The 16,783-nt window shown below is 43.1% G+C and overlaps 1 protein-coding gene across 12 annotated transcripts in view; it reads left to right on the top strand.

Moving 5' to 3' along the window:
- Positions 1–16,783, top strand: part of LOC306912365 (receptor-type tyrosine-protein phosphatase mu) — a 236,320-nt gene that overhangs the window by 211,678 nt on the left and 7,859 nt on the right. For 11 of the 12 annotated variants that reach the window (XM_079488525.1, XM_079488529.1, XM_079488532.1 and 8 more), the window contains 7 exons: positions 2,368–2,484; positions 3,490–3,644; positions 4,470–4,605; positions 7,661–7,810; positions 8,286–8,459; positions 10,145–10,276; positions 13,771–13,896. In XM_079488525.1, coding sequence (XP_079344651.1) covers positions 2,368–2,484; positions 3,490–3,644; positions 4,470–4,605; positions 7,661–7,810; positions 8,286–8,459; positions 10,145–10,276; positions 13,771–13,896 — 990 coding nt within the window. The remainder of the gene's footprint in view (positions 1–2,367; positions 2,485–3,489; positions 3,645–4,469; positions 4,606–7,660; positions 7,811–8,285; positions 8,460–10,144; positions 10,277–13,770; positions 13,897–16,783) is intronic. The other variant, XM_079488531.1, reaches the window with a different exon arrangement.

Raw genomic sequence — 16,783 nt, forward strand, 5'->3', positions numbered from 1 at the left:
AGAGAGAGAGAGAGAGAGAGAGAGAGAGAGAGAGAGAGAGAGAGGCGGGGGGGGGGGGTGGAGGCGAGGCTAGAGAGAGAGAGAGAGGGGGGGGGGAGGGAGGGAGAGAGGGAGGGTGGGTGGGGGGGCGGGGAGCTAGAGAGAGAGAGAGAGAGAGAGCGCAAGAGAGAGAGAGGACCTGAAGCTCGCCTCCTCTCAATCCCCTGTTCCTTCTGTGTCACTCCACTAAGCCAAAAATCTCATTTCACTCCTAATCACAGCATACAGTTGGGCCCCGGAAAACGAAAATTGAATCGAGCCCGCCGCTGATGTCACATTTATCCCCTCATCAAAAATGATTGTTCTCTGATATACCTCCGCGATCTCAACTGCTATTAGCGCTCACAACTCCCTCAGCATCAACACTTTAATTGAATGGCTGAGAAGCGGGGGTGGGGTGGTGGGGTAATTTTGCACTCTGATGATACCTAATATAAGTGATAATTCCGGTGGGGAGTTTAAGATTTCTATTGGGAAATCTGCATGAAACGCTTGATGGTTCATCATTTCATTTGGTTGTCATTATTTCCACCCTCATCACATTCAAGTAATTTAAAAATGAAAGGGAAAAAAAGTAAAAAATGGTTTCGTCTGTGTGACATGTAGAACTAGTCTGTGTGACATGTAGAACTAGTCTGTGTGACATGTAGAACTAGTCTGTGTGACATGTAGAACTAGTCTGTGTGACATGTAGAACTAGTCTGTGTGACATGTAGAACTAGTCTGTGTGACATGTAGAACTAGTCTGTGTGTCATGTAGAACTAGTCTGTGTGACATGTAGAACTAGTCTGTGTGACATGTAGAACTAGTCTGTGTGACATGTAGAACTAGTCTGTGTGACATGTAGAACTAGTCTGTGTGTCATGTAGAACTAGTCTGTGTGACATGTAGAACTAGTCTGTGTGACATGTAGAACTAGTCTGTGTGACATGTAGAACTAGTCTGTGTGACATGTAGAACTAGTCTGTGACATGTAGAACTAGTCTGTGTGACATGTAGAACTAGTCTGTGTGACATGTAGAACTAGTCTGTGTGACATGTAGAACTAAAGATTGATGAATCATACAGCCTTTATTTTATCACTCTCAGCATTCTCTGGGCGGCAGTGGCTCAGGAGGTATGGAGCGTCTGGTCGTTTGGTTTGATTCCCCCGGCTCCTCCCGTCATCGTGTCGAAGTGTCCATGAGCAAGACACTGAAACCCTGAAGATTCATGCTGTGTCGATGCAGTGATGTCGTGCACCAAAAAACAGCCGATCTGCAGGCTTGCAACGGGCAGCATCGCGGACACTTAGTGAGCTTGTAGATCGGCAGCTGTATTTTCAATGTGTGAGACAGCACGCAACCAAGTATAAATCAAGCATTTATTCACACCGTCAGTGTGAAAGTGTGAATGTAACACACAGCAGCGTTTGGAGAAAGGCACTATTGAAATGCAGAGCATTTACCATTCATTGAACAGCACTGCCCTTGGGTCCTGTCCAACTTTAAACTCATTTTCCCATTATCAATGTGTGAATGAAAAAGCAATAATGTGGGAATGAGCTCTCCATCGATACATCAGATTCCCATTTACAGCCTCTCCTTGACCAGGAGCCGAGACTAATACAACGGCGAGCCTCATTTGGCCTTGGAAGAAACGCCTTAGAAAGTGAAATATCAGGTGGAAAATGGGGAGGTAATGTGACGTGACAATTTAATGTATTGGAGAAAGAAATTTACTTTGAATCGCAGTGGTCACGTTTAAATGAGAGGATTTAGTGTTCTTGTATGTTAGAGTCTGTATGTGCCTGTGTTCTTTCCGTAAATATAAATGGTAGCCTAAATAAATGGTGCATTTATATCCACAGCACCATTTTGAATTACATTCTCCCATTAACACACAGACGGCAGAGGAAACAAGGTACCAACCTGCTCATTGGGAGCGTTATTTGTTTGGTCTCTTGCTCAAGGACACTTCGACAAACAGCCAGGAAGAATTGGGGAAATTCAAAGTGTGTAACGTGTGTGTGTGTGTGTGTGTGTGTGTGTGTGTGTGTGTGTGTGTGTGTGTGTGTGTGTGTGTGTGTGTGTGTGTGTGTGTGTGTGTGTGTGTGTGTGTGTGTGTGTGTGTGCGTGCGTGCGTGCGCGTGCGCGCGTGCGCGCGTGCGTGCGTGCGTGCGTGCGCACATTTTACTTATTTCGTGAAAGTGTAGGGCAGATGCTACAGTAATTCTCTGGTTAACCTTGCATCACTCTCACACTGTCACACATGCGAGTAGTCCAACAGCAGTGTTCTACTGTATGTGGTTGTAACTGTAGTGTTTTTAATTTGTGTTCCATTCTCAGGTGAAGTGCTGTAAGTACTGGCCTGATGACACTGAGATCTACAGAGACATCAAGGTGACACTGATAGAGACCCAGCTGTTGTCGGAGTACGTCATCAGGACCTTTGCTGTGGAGAAGGTACTGTACATTCACTGTACATTCACATTTTCAACCTAGCATCTGCATTCTGGGCATGTCATTACAGTAGGTGAAAATATCAGATGTACAAGCTCACAACGTGTGCACATTGTGACGCATTGTGCTGTACCGCACTGTGAAAAAGCTTAACTCATCCATCGCCAAGGACTTATTTAACTTCTTTTTCATGATGTCCTGGAGCGCCAAGGACGTGTTTTTCGTGTTTTATAACATGGTAAAAAAAAAAAAAAAAAAAAAAAGTTTTTTTTTTAGACTTTTTTTTGGAAAAAAAAAAATATATATATAAAATAAAATAAAAGATATATGGTGGCGGTCAGGGCCTTTTGGCGCCCCCTAGTGGCGATGGATGAGTTTTAATAGGGCTTAAATGGTTAACTGCTATATCTCAGTAGCGAACACCAAGATAAAATATTTCATGGACATGTATATTCATTTCTATAATAAATATTGGTTAAATCTATTTGTGAGTTATCTGACTGAACTTCCTTTGTGTGTGCAATATCGATCTTGCTCATTTTTCTTTTTTTCTTTTTAATAGGCCTGAAGTGGTTAAAGGAGTTTATCCTCTGGCTATTTGCATTCAGGCAACACACCTATTCAGAGATACATACAATGAGCGACAGTGGAACACATTTACATTCCTATGGTATAGACGGCCTACGTTACAAGCATCCAATAGTATGGAGTGCAAGGGTCAATGTCATCATGTCCAGATGGTAACCTTGGGGCTTGATGCTTGACGGAGTGGGGCTGTGGGCCTCGCTACACAAAGGGAGCCTTGAATACTCCCTATTTACAATAGATAATTGAATCTCTGCTCACCCAAGTCTAGAGTGCATTCAATCAATGTGTTTGCTATATACTGTAGCACTCCTAACCTCATCTGTAGACTGTAACAGAAGAAGTTAGACTTCATTGGTTTTCTTACCCCTCTTTATCTCTCTCTCTTATCGTGTGGAAACTGTCAACTCTGCCGTTCCGCAGAGAGGGGCACATGAGATTCGCGAGATCCGGCAGTTCCACTTCACAGGCTGGCCGGACCACGGTGTACCCTACCATGCCACGGGCCTGCTGGGCTTCATTAGGAGAGTCAAGTCCAAAACCCTGACCAACGCCGGTCCCATGGTGGTACACTGCAGGTTGGCATGCACAGCACTCTGTCTCAGCCCCCTGTAGATACACTAACTGCATGGTCTGGTTTCATAGTGAGCTCTCTAAAAGTCAGACAGTGTCGGTTTGGAAAGTTTATAAAATAATAATAATACATAGAAAGGAAAAGAAAAGAAAAGACCCGAGCTTGCCATTAAAGCTGCTATAAGCAATAATATGTCAACATTTTAATTACCTTGATTTTTTATTTTTATTTTAGGGATTCAGACAGCCAGCAATGGGTAGAACGCTCCCAAAAACAATTTAGTCTCTGTGACATATCTAGGGGCCGCAAACTGCATTCAAAGATTTTCCTAGAAGCTTTGCTATTGGTCGATTTGCCTGTCTACTTCCTGATTGGTTAGTCATTGCGACCGGGTTTTTTTCGACCAATGACAAAGCTTCTAGGAATATCTTTGAAATGCAGATTGCGGCCCCTAGATGTGTCACAGAGACTACATTTGTTTTGGGAGCGTTCTACCCATTGCTGGCTGTCTGAATAAAAAAAAGAAGGTCATTAAAATGTTGACATATTATTGCTTATAGCAGCTTTAAATCCAATTTTCATGCCACAGCAAACCTGATGCTATTCCTTTGAGCTCGTATACATTTTGAGGAAGTGTCTTTGTTTTGACCGATATCAATTGAACTACCCAAGGTCATGCGAATAATGCACCTGAATCCTACTTTACGGAGACCTTAACTTTTTATGCATGTTCTACTTCAAATGTCAATTACCCCTAATAAAAAACAAAGGTTTCTATGTCCCCGGGGCGTTTTTGTAATCCGTCTGATCTCCGGTGGGTTCCCTACAGTGCCGGGGCGGGCCGAACGGGCTGCTTCATCGTGATCGACATCATGCTGGACATGGCAGAGCGAGAGGGCGTCGTGGACATTTATAACTGTGTACGAGAGCTACGCTCGCGGAGGGTCAACATGGTCCAAACAGAGGTATAGTATGATGATACAGTTTGATAAGACAGAGAGGTTACACTTTGATAAGACAGAGGTACACTTTGATAAGACAGCGGTACAGTTTGATAAGACAGAGAGGTTACACTTTGATAAGACAGAGGTACAGTTTGATAAGACAGAGGTACAGTTTGATAAGACAGAGGTACAGTTTGATAAGACAGAGGTACAGTTTGATAAGACAGAGAGGTTACAGTTTGTTAAGACAGAGGTACAGTTTGATAAGACAGAGGTACAGTTTGATAAGACAGAGGTACAGTTTGATAAGACAGAGGTACACTTTGATAAGACAGAGGTACAGTTTGATAAGACAGAGGTACAGTTTGATAAGACAGAGGTACACTTTGATAAGACAGAGGTACAGTTTGATAAGACAGAGGTACAGTTTGATAAGACAGAGGTACACTTTGATAAGACAGAGGTACACTTTGATAAGACAGAGGTACAGGGTCATCCATTCAGCCTCCAGGTACGCTGGCTGGTGCTCCATAGCCCAGACACACAGACACACGTCGTTCACAAATAAACACCAGATTGCACCAGGGAAGCAACGTAGTTATTAGACCCTGTCTTGTTTATGTTTAACACAGTGTAGTCATTCATGCCACATTAAAAAAAAAATATATATATATATATATATATATATATATATATATATATATATATATACGTATATGTATATGTATATGTATATGTATATGTATATGTATATGTATATGTATATGTATATGTATATGTATATGTATATATTTTTTTAATGTTTCTGAGAAGACTAAAAAACGAGCCCACACTAGCTATTTCGCAGGCTGCTGAGCTTGATGCACGGCAGAAGTGGGACAATAGTGTCATAATAAAAAGGCCTTTCAGAGGCTTGTTAAACGAGAGCATTTAGCTCACATCGACGGATGAAAAGAAAAAACCTGCTCGTCCACCCGCTGCCAACTTTAGACGACGCGGGCTGCCGAAGGACTTTTTGCGCTTTTCTGAACACGGGCCATCTGGAGGCATCCGTAGTCTCACTGAATGCATCATTTCACCGTAATTCCTTTTAAATCACAGGCGCCATTGGACTTAATGGGCAAATGTTTCATCGCTGACGTGCGAACTGGGATTTGAGTAACTGGAGACCAAATGTTGTTCACCCTGAGTCACTCTCCTCTCCGAGTTCGGTGACCTTCAAAGTGGGTGTGGGGGTGTGTGTGTGTGTGTGTGTGTGTGTGTGTGTGTGTGTGTGTGTGTGTGTGTGTGTGTGTGTGTGCGTGTGTGCGTGCGCGTGTGTGCGCGTGTGTGCGTGCGTGCGTGTGTGCGTGCGCGTGTGTGCGCGTGTGTGTGTGCGTGCGTGCATGCCCTCACAGGTGTGTGAGCTACAGTAGCTGGCACAGTTCCTTGCCCTGCGGTCATACACTCCACAGTCTGCAGGCATGAAAAGCCTATGTTTAAACATATACTGTTTTATTGATCCATGCATTTCTCATTTGGCTGTTCAATGCCCGCGGGGCACAGAGCTGACCTGGGCAGGTAGACTAGAGGTCACACAGTTCACACCCTGCAGGCGAGGAGCACTGGCCTCATCTCAAGGCCTGGCATGATTCCATCCTGCGAGAGCAGTGACCCCTGTGCAAAGTGTGCGGATTTTGGTCCAAAGTGACAAGGGAGTGTCATCGGAAAATGTCACTTCAGAAAGGATATACATCAAGCCTAGAGCCGTCTCTGGGCCGTCTGTCTGTCAACATGACATTAAGGCATTCAGGCCTGACGTCGAAATAAAAAAAAAATGTTTTCTAAATCATGACAATTTTCGGAAAGATTTGAGGCACATTTTAACGATTTTTCAAAAATAGCAGACCTACAAGTTCATAGCGCGCCACTCGGTGGCGCGCTATGAGCTTGTAGATCTGCTATTTTTCAATAGCTAAATTATAACATAATGTTTAAAACACAAAGGGGTTCCCACCCAAAATGGGTTAATGGTTAATGTGGTTAAACGCTAACGTGACATGGATGTGTTCCAGGTCTCAATGGATTAAGGCATGAATAGAAATGTCATCTTTACATTGGACAATTCCTCAGAGATGATGATGATGATGATGATGATAAACATGGTGAAAATATCGGTGGTGGTCATTGATGCACAGGGGTTCCAGTTCACCCTTTCAGTTGGTAGAATGGGAGTTAAAGCCCCATTGTGTCTTCTGATGAACACAGGGCACTGTGTTTATCGGGATGTTTCTTTTAATACACAATGCCCTACGCCCATACCCAGCAGCCATAAGCTCATACCACGTCCGAACCAGTATTTTGGCATGTCGTTATAAGTGAAAATTCTCCTAGACCTAGATAACCTAGGTATGGTTCATTTATGCATGTAAGATAAGACAGGTGTCACTGCATGACAGGGTCAGTGTTAAAGGACAAGAGCACTTGGTAGAGGTGTGGGCTGTGTAGTTACCTTGTAGTTAGTTACCTTGGGCTTGGTTTGGGCTGTGTAGTTAGTTACCTTGGGCTTGGTTTGGGCTGTGTAGTTAGTTACCTTGGGCTTGGTTTGGGCTGTGTAGTTAGTTACCTTGCCATGCTGTAACTCCAAAGAATTGCTCGATTGATTAGAAATTGATCATTCAAAATATGCTCTTCATTGACTTACATTGTATGGTGAAACAGCTCTCAACGCAGCATGTGAACAAACAAAAATAATTCAGACAATATAGAACATTACATAATCTGCGCATTCGGATATTCAAATAGCCAGTAAGTAAGTAATATCAACAGGAAGCTGACATTTTCATTTAAAAAACAAACTGTTAAAAGCAATAGTCTTATTATCAAAGCAGAGAAGAAATGAAGAAAAACTCTAGTTAAAATCCATTTTATGAAGAAGTGTTTATTTTTTAATCGTTGTAAAGGGTATGAGTATTGTGCAACTTGATATGATGTTTCAAGTTTCAATTGCATTCTCCTTCCTTGAATTCCTTGATTTGTGACTGAGGGCGTTCAGCGTGTCTCGTCACATTCCCGCATTAAGGATGTCATTTTGCAGGAGCAGTACGTGTTCATCCATGACGCCATCCTGGAGGCGTGCCTCTGCGGCGACACCACCATTCCAGCCAGTCAGCTCCGCTCGGTCTACTACGACATGAACCGGCTGGACCCGCAGACCAACTCCAGCCCCATCAAAGAAGAGTTCAGGGTGCGTACAGTGTGCCAGCCTTTTGCCCTCACTGACTCACATGCACGCACAGTCACGCACGCACGCACGCACGCACGCACGCACGCACGCACACACACACACACACACACAAGGTATAGGGTTTTCTAATACATTTATATTATTGTTTGGCGGCAATGTCTGAATAAGCCTTCATATCAAATCACTCTGGATAAGGAGCATATCTCTGTCATATATACCGTAGGCTATGTCTCTGTCGGGTGGAAACTTCATTATGTCAAAAACTGTTACTTTTCAGGATTCAAATTTATGTGACGTTGTAGTTCAAATATGGACATAAGAGGTTTCTGCCCAACAGCAACAACATAATATTTTTTATTTGTAGCACACTTTATATTGGAACCAATCTCAAAGTGCTAGACACACACACAAAGTGCTAGACCTCTAAATGGCTCATGTTGTAAGGTGTTTGTCCCGGCTCTGCTTCCTGTGTTAGACTCTGAACATGGTGACTCCCACATTGCGGGTGGAGGACTGCAGCATCGCCCTGCTGCCCAGGAACCACGAGAAGAACCGCTGTATGGACGTCCTGCCCCCCGACCGCTGCCTTCCCTTCCTCATCACCATAGATGGAGAGAGCTCCAACTACATCAACGCTGCCCTTATGGATGTAGGACTTTTCTCCGTTAAGACCAGTGTTGATTTCGTCATTTCGACTATGACTACCAGACTAACACGTCGCTTGTGAGCAGATCTTGTAGATCTGCTATTTTAAGCATGCAACCAAGTGTAAAATCAGGCACTACGATGCCATCACAAGACCTGCCAAAAAATATTTCAACTAAAACTAGACAAAAACGAAAACATTTCAGATGACTAAAATATGACCTGAGGCTGAATGCCTTCTAAATCAGTAGTTCTCACACCACATGTTTTCTAAAATTGTTCAAAAATAGCCAGCACTTGCCCCCCACCCCTCTTCTTCTCCCCCCCCCCCTCTTCTTTCTATGGAAATTAACGTTGCGATGGGAACGATGTACAAAAACGAATTTCACCCACTTCTTTACCTTGTAAACCTGTGATGTGACAATAAAACTGATTCTGATTCTGATTCTGAATAGCCAACGCTAAGATGCTTACCCCTTTTTAATGGGCTAGCTCAGCGACTCTCAAACCTTTTCATTAGAAGCACCCCCAGTTTGATTACATGCATTAAGCCACGGACGCCCATTTGATAACCTTTTCTTATTATTATATCAAATGTATTTGTTTTTTATTGTTAAACTTTTGATGGATCCATTTGGTTCCATTTGAACACTCAGAGTTACAGGCCCATAAGGGTCCATCTTGGACACCTGGTGGTCCCCAGACCTGACGTTAAGAAACTAGCTAGCTGTTATATGGAAATAATAATAATAATAATAATAATAATAATACTTTTATATTTCACTTTTCAAAAAACAAGTTTTAATAAAGTGCTTTGCAGTCATTTAACAACAAAAGTAAAAACATACTGTATGCAATGCAGTCAATAAATATGAGCATAGAAGAGACAATGAAAAGATCTGAGAAAAAAAGCAATAGTCTTACTGTCTATTCATCAAAGCAGAGAAAAGATGAAGAAAAACTCTAGTTAAAGGCCATTTTATGAAAAAGTGGAATATTGTGCACCGTGAAATGACGTTTCAAGCTGACTTGACAGTTTCAAATGTATTCTCCTTCCTTGAATCCCTTGATTTGTGAAATGTATTACCGGTATGTAGCTATTCATTCCTAAATGTCTGCATGAGCATACAGAAAAATTAATACGTAGAAGTAGAAAACAAATAAACATGAATAATTTATGCCACAGCTCGTGGCAAGGTCTATGAAACAAGCCCCTAGCTCAGCTGTGGTCCAGGTTTGGGTCAGAAGGTAAATGGAGACCCAGACTGTGAGTCAGACAGACCGCGGCGCAGCTAAACCCCTGGCCAGCCGGAGGCAAGCCGACAAGCGTCCAGAAGGCACGTCAGAAGCCCAGCGTCCTAATGCACTTTCCAAAAGACACGGAACCTCCATTAGAAAACAGCGCTCTGTAACAAACAGGTCAAATGATGGAGGTCATTTCTGAATCATCCTGAGGTTCATTCTCAGCAAGGCTACCGGACTGAAATAGAAAAATACATTATGTGCATTCAGCGGTGACTTTTAAACGTATTCTCTTGTTTTTTTGAATGTCTGTCTGTCTGCATTTCTCTCTCTCTCTCTCTCTCTCTCTCTCTCTCTCTCTCTCTCTCTCTCACTGTATATTATTCTCTGTCCTCTCTCTACAGCTCACTCTCTGACTTTGTCTATATATATTTTTGTGTCCATCAGAGTTATAAGCAGCCGTCTGCGTTCATAGTGACCCAGCACCCGCTGCCGAACACAGTGAAGGACTTCTGGAGACTGGTCCTGGATTACCACTGCACCTCCATAGTCATGCTCAACGACGTGGACCCTGCGCAGGTAAACCCGACCTGGTATACACACGCGTTACGCACACATCCCACACATACGCACGCGGATGGATTGGGACTATGATATCGGACCGTGATATCTACCAGAAATGTAAGAATTCTAAATGGCCCTTTTTGTGCCCACTGGCATGGGCCATATTTTCGTCAGTGCTAAACCCCTTATCCCTAAACTTCTTTGCCTTTACTATTTAGAAAAACATTACAATTGTTTGACTAGCCCAGCACACATCCACTGGAGTACACAGTCACACATGCACATACAGTGTACTATAAAAAACTATATTATTGTGTCGACTTCTTGTCAACAGAATATCCCTACTGTAGGCTAATCTGACATGATATGATGACAGAATTGTGTTATTTTAGCGAAGGCATTTTAAGAATAAAAGGTACTTCGGCAGCTATTGTTGATTTTCGTCATCCCTACCCACAGTCCCATGCCTATATTTCTGCAAGGACACTGATTGGGCCAGGCTGTTTTTGGCATGGATAATGATTTCCCCATGGCTTCGACACCAGATGGTTACTGGAGCCTCCAAAATAAGATGCCACAAGGGGCAGCATTTTCCACATAAACTACACACATAAATCATACTATAGTATATGTAATACATATACTGTGTGCATGTATGGGTTTATGTGTGCACACGCATGGCGTCGCATGCACACAAACACACCTTCAAGCTGATAAAAGTGAACTACCATTCAGTACGTGCACACATATGCACACACACACACACACACACACACACACACACACACACACACACACACACACACACACACACACACACACACACACACACACACACACACACACACACTCAAACCCCCAGAGAGAATATCCTAAGAAATGGCCTCCCAAACCGATAACATATTATGAAGTACTCCCTTTCATCAGAGCTCTGTATCTAATAAAGTCACACAAGGGCACAGTGTGTGAATTAGATTCAGGGGAAGAAGGAAAAAAAAAAGATTGCTTTTGTGTGTTCCTCTATAAGTCCTTATTCCTCGCCAGACAGAGAGAGAGGGAGAGAGCGGAGAGAGAGAGAAAGGAGCAGCAGTCTATATGTGGAATGAGTTACGAAGACGTTGGAACGGAAGGAAGGAGCTAGGGAAGAGAGAGGAGTTGCCATGAAACGGAGTCAGACGGATAGGCAGGCCTGTGGAGGAGGAGGAGGAGGAGGAGAAGGCGCTGCTGCTCCTGGTTTCTCAGCCTCAGGCTCTGTCATAACACCCAGGGATCAAAGCCTGAAGCCGGGCTTCTCTTCCCCACCAAATCCCCTTTCCCTCTGGTGACTGTCTCGCTGACGTGACTGGCTGGCTGGCTGGCTGAATGGATAGATAGATGGATGGATGGATGGATGGATGCATGAGCCTTTTCATTCAATATTCTCACTGTAGCCAGCCAAGGCAGCAGCACAGGTGGAGAGGGAGTGAGGGAGAGAGGGAGGTTATAGCAGGCGAGGGAGCTAGATATTATATTATAGCTTTCCTCCACCAGCATCTTTGTTTTTGTTTTTTTGCCTCTTTTTTTTTAGATGTGGAAGTTGCGATCGGCTCTCAAAGAAAGCAAGTTTGTGTGTTTGTGTGTGTGCAATGCGTGCAAGTATTTTCAATAATATTGCAAGTTTTTGGCAAAATAATAATAATAATAATAATAAATAATAATAAAAATATATATATACAAAAAAGGAAAAAAGGGAACAACAAGAAGAGACTAATCTATCTAATAAAGGTTATTCCTATTTTTACTCCCCGGATCGTCTGTTTTAACATTGTTGCAATTGTTACAACACTTGTTGCACCATTTAACCCTGCTGAACAGGATCAGTCCCTTGAAGTAGCACGAAACGTCCTGAAATTATTCCATCCAATCACAACTTGTTTAACAACCAAATAGCCAATTACAATGTGCCTGTCCCTCTGGGTTGTGGGATCAGCCGCGGGATCAGCCGCCACAGTCCTCCCGGTTATGGGATTGATGTCACTGGTAAACACATCTTTCTGCAAGTTGTTTGTACTAGCGGCAAGCGGCAAGATGCTACAACGTGCACCTTTAAAATACACAAGGAACTGGATGAAATATTCTATGTTCTTGCCATCGGCGAGCTTCACCGCTGCCAAGTGGTTTAGCCTGCCGTGTTCCGGGGCCTCCTGTCTCGGCCCTCTGAATCATTCAGGGTCTGCCCCCTCACGGTGCCCCTGGCAGTGAGTCTTGAACCTGTCTGAGTCCATGTGTGCATACCATATGTCCTTGCATGGCTGCACAGCAAAATCCAGGAGTGTTACTTAACACTCTGGATTGTGCTGCCGTGTGCATGCTTACTTGCATTCCACCCAGGCGGCGTTAACTATGCGAGTTTGTGTTCCTGTGTATGGTTCACATAACCTTCAGTTCCCTAACCCTGCTCCTATACAGTACACAGCCCCCTCTCTCTCTCCATGAGCTCCATTAGTGTTGGTCTGATTTAACCATACAAACCTATTCCATGTCCCTATTCTGGGCATGTAGTGTCTCTAATACTGTAGATGAACATTTGATGAAAACAGCAAATATACAACTGAAAATGCGTAATTTTTGTTGAGCGGAGCAGCGTGGCGTGACACTTAATTTAGCCGTAGCTGTCCTGTGATGTTTGACTGTGCTCTGCAGGTGGATGTTTTTAACTGGGTTTGTCCTCCTGAGGCGAGCGGGAAACGGGGGAGATTTTTCGACGCTCTTAGGAGAGGGTCCCTGGAGCTTCCCGCTCTCCCCTGCACTGTTTCAAAGCTTTTGCCAAAGCAAAGTCAATAATACACCAAGGGCATGAGTGAGAGCTTTTTAAAAAGCCGCTTTTGATCACACAGTCTTTCACATAGACAGATTTCTCTAGGACTGAAATAAAAGCAGAGAAAAAAAAGAAACCTGATTTATGTTTTGTTTTTTTTAAGATCAGCCAAGGATTTTTGACCAAACATTTCTCAGTTTGACATTCTGGTGAAGACAAAACAAAGGGGCTCCATCAATTAGCAAAAGTTTCTTACAGTATGTGTTGGTTTTGAAGTGTGTTCAAAGTTCAAACGTTAAAAAAGATTCCGCTGTTCCTTCTGTATCACAGATCAATGCTTGACATTGAATTCAGAGTCAGCCTCTCCATCTCAAGCACTTTTCTGCTCTTTCCTGACCCTGAATAAAATATAGCAGTTGTCTTTGAATCCCCCAAATGCTCTAAGTAATGATCTTAAAGAGATCAAACTCTTGTCACTGGTTTCAGTTGAACTGTGAAACTGTTTGGTAGAAGGAATCACAACTAGCGGATCAACTTACCTCCTCTCTGTTTTTTTTTGTCTTTTTTCTCTCCATCTTTCTCCTTTTCTCTCCCGCTCCCTCTGTGTCTGGGTGTGTGCACATGTGTCTTTGTGCATATGTACGTGCATACCTGTGTTTGTTGGGCGTGTGTGTACTGTATGCTTGTTTGTGTCCGTGCCTGTTTGTGTTAGTTGTGTCCACAGTACTGGCCAGAGAACGGCGTCCACCGTCACGGACCCATCCAGGTGGAGTTTGTCTCTGCCGACCTGGAAGAAGACATCATCAGCAGAATATTCCGCATCTATAACGCTGCTCGGGTATGTGCCACACGACTGTTTATGAGATTATCATCATCATCATTTTCCGACCGCGGTCGAGATCATGGATTTCACAATGCCACGCCAGACTTTCCGGTCCTTCATTGCCATTTCCAGTTAATGCTTACTGATGCATGTGTCCCTAGCAATGACATCAGGGAACGACAGTTTTCTACCTCTGGTCTGCTTTGAGGCAGGATTCCAGAGAAGAAGGGAAGATATAACCTCATTGTCAGCTCTGTAGCAGTGGCCGGCAAACTGTGTTCTTCTGGATCGGACTAGTGAAGAAACACGGGGAATGTTGTCGTATATTAGATTAGTCGATGGGTGGCTCTTCCAAGACAGATTTTGCGCTCTCATTAGAATATGAATCATGAGATTATACAGTTGTTGTTTTTTAACCACTTTCAACCTTGCGTCCCTACTATGGGTAAAAAAATAAAATCCAAACATTTCAGAAATGTAATAAGACTTTCAAAGCGCATTGCATCGCGATGTGTTGTGAGCTTGCAGACCGACTATTTTTGTTGTGTGACGCCATCTTACAGTATGACAAAAAGGTTAAGGCTTAAGTGGTTAAAGCTTAATTTGTGACATTGTAGGTCCTAATCCATCACATACCTCCAGTTCCATGTCATGGCCTCTCCTAGCATTCATTGTCCTGCACACTGCAAAGTTAAAATTCCCTTCACATGGACGTGGAGTTTATTAATAGGCTCCATCAAAGCCCTCTTTCATGACTTTGTGAGCCCAGCAGCTATGGCGACAGGGTCATTCTATTCCTGAAATGATGCGTCCATCCATCCATCCATTTCACAATGGATGGACAAAAGTATTACTGTCCAAGTCTCAAACGTTACAGGCTATTGGAGACTCAATTCACCCTACTGAAAAATGTATGAACTTAGCTGAACTGAGTTAAACTGAGCGAATGGTATTGTGGGTTCTTCTAACACGGTGGTTTTCTAACTTTGTGTGCCCATTTCAAGGCAAAGGGCAGGTCAGATTCAGTCAACAGCCTCTATAACACGTGTTATAGAGTTGACAGACAATTATATTGCTCAAGAAATATTCATTAACAAAACAATTATGTAATTGATTAGAAGATTATTGTACTAATAAGTACTAATGTAATACACTGAAAGATGATTCATAACTGCTTGTATAGTTGTATATATTGTAATAATATAAATCACAAAATCCCAAGGCACCCTTGAGAACCCTGTGTTCTTAACCAACGCCTTCCCTAGAAAGCATGAATGTGGCCTGATTTAAAATCCCGCCAAACGCAGTGTGCTGTGCAGTTGAAAGGTCGTGACCTGAGGCCGCCTTGGCTGCTTTAAGCGCCTTAACCTCTGCAGACTGAGCTGATTTGAGGTTATATACAGTATAAATCACTCCTCAAACTGACCGCCAAAACGAAACGACGAATACAAATCTGGAGTCTTTGGCCCGCTGGGGCATCAGGATAGTCTATTGAAATGAAATGACATACAGACAGAGGGGCTGCTTAGAATCCAGTGCCCTGTGATGACATGCATTATATCCCACCCACGGACCCCCAACTGTTCATCATCCCCACAATAAAATCTATGAACTACAGTTGAGTGCCACCGATATTGTCCCTTATCATTTGACCCATTTAGGCCTGACCTCAATTTTTTTTAAATCCTTCTAAATCCTCCAGTTATCTGAAATAAATATTTTCACGATTTTTCAAAAATAGCAGACCTACAAGCTCGTAGCGCGCCACTCGGTGGCGCGCTATGAGCTTGTAGATCTGCTATTTTTCAATAGCTAAATTATAACAATGTTTAAAACACCAAAAGGGGTTCCCGCCCAAAATGGGTTAACTGTCCTTTTGAGGAGATCACGCAAACCTCAGCAAAAAGAAAAGGACAATATCGATGGCCTCCAACTGTATGGTATACCCGACCAATATATCGTTCTGGCAGATATATCAACCATTATTTGACTTTTTTGATTATACCGGTTTTGGCAATTACGAGTCTGATTCATGTCCCGGTTTTTAAGTACTTTCAACCTGACGTCCCTGGGCAATGCCATGTGATGGAATGTGTTGTGACTGTGAGCTTATAGATTCATTGGCAATATTTTGTTGAACAAAATACATTTCAGTTTATGTGTGTAATTCATATTTCATATAAGAAATGTCAAATTGATTACATAATGTTGCCAATATATCGGCTAAAACATTGGTAATCGGTGGTCTAGGACTCATCCCACATCGGAATCGGCATCGGACCAAAAACGAACTGTAGTCCATTTGAGGGCCCCAATTCTCCTCCCCTCCCTTATTCTGCCAGATGAAATATAAGATATTAAAGCCTGTTAAGTGAAACTCGGCGTTATCAAATCAGATCATCGACAAGTGTTATTGATAGTTTGGCGTGTCTGTGTGACGAATGGACAGAGTCTGTATCTTTGATTACCTGTCTGTCCGTCCTTGCCTGGGACTAACAGTAGTCATCTATCAAGCTGTCGATCAGTACCCATCTATCAACTCAACGCATCTCTCCAATTACTTGTCGCTGTTATCTCTCTCTTGTCCTGCTTGTTGTCACAATGTTGGGCTTAGTTGTGTGAGTGTGTGTGTGTGTGTGTGTGTGTGTGTGTGTGTGTGTGTGTGTGTGTGTGTGTGTGTGTGTGTGTGTGTGTGTGTGTGTGTGTGTGTGTGTGTGTGTGTGTGTGTGTGTGTGTGTGTGTGTGTGTGTGTGTGTGTGTGTGCGTGCGTGTGCATGTGCATGTTTGTAATTAAAGGCACATGTCACCAAGACATAACACCAATCTCACATGGCCCGAAACAGTACAGCACCTTTCCAGACACCCTCCTAGAAAAAAAGAGTGATGCGATAAAATGGATGGA

The sequence above is a fragment of the Electrona antarctica genome (genome assembly GCF_951216825.1).
Source record: "Electrona antarctica genome assembly, chromosome: 19".
Taxonomy (NCBI): domain Eukaryota; kingdom Metazoa; phylum Chordata; class Actinopteri; order Myctophiformes; family Myctophidae; genus Electrona; species Electrona antarctica.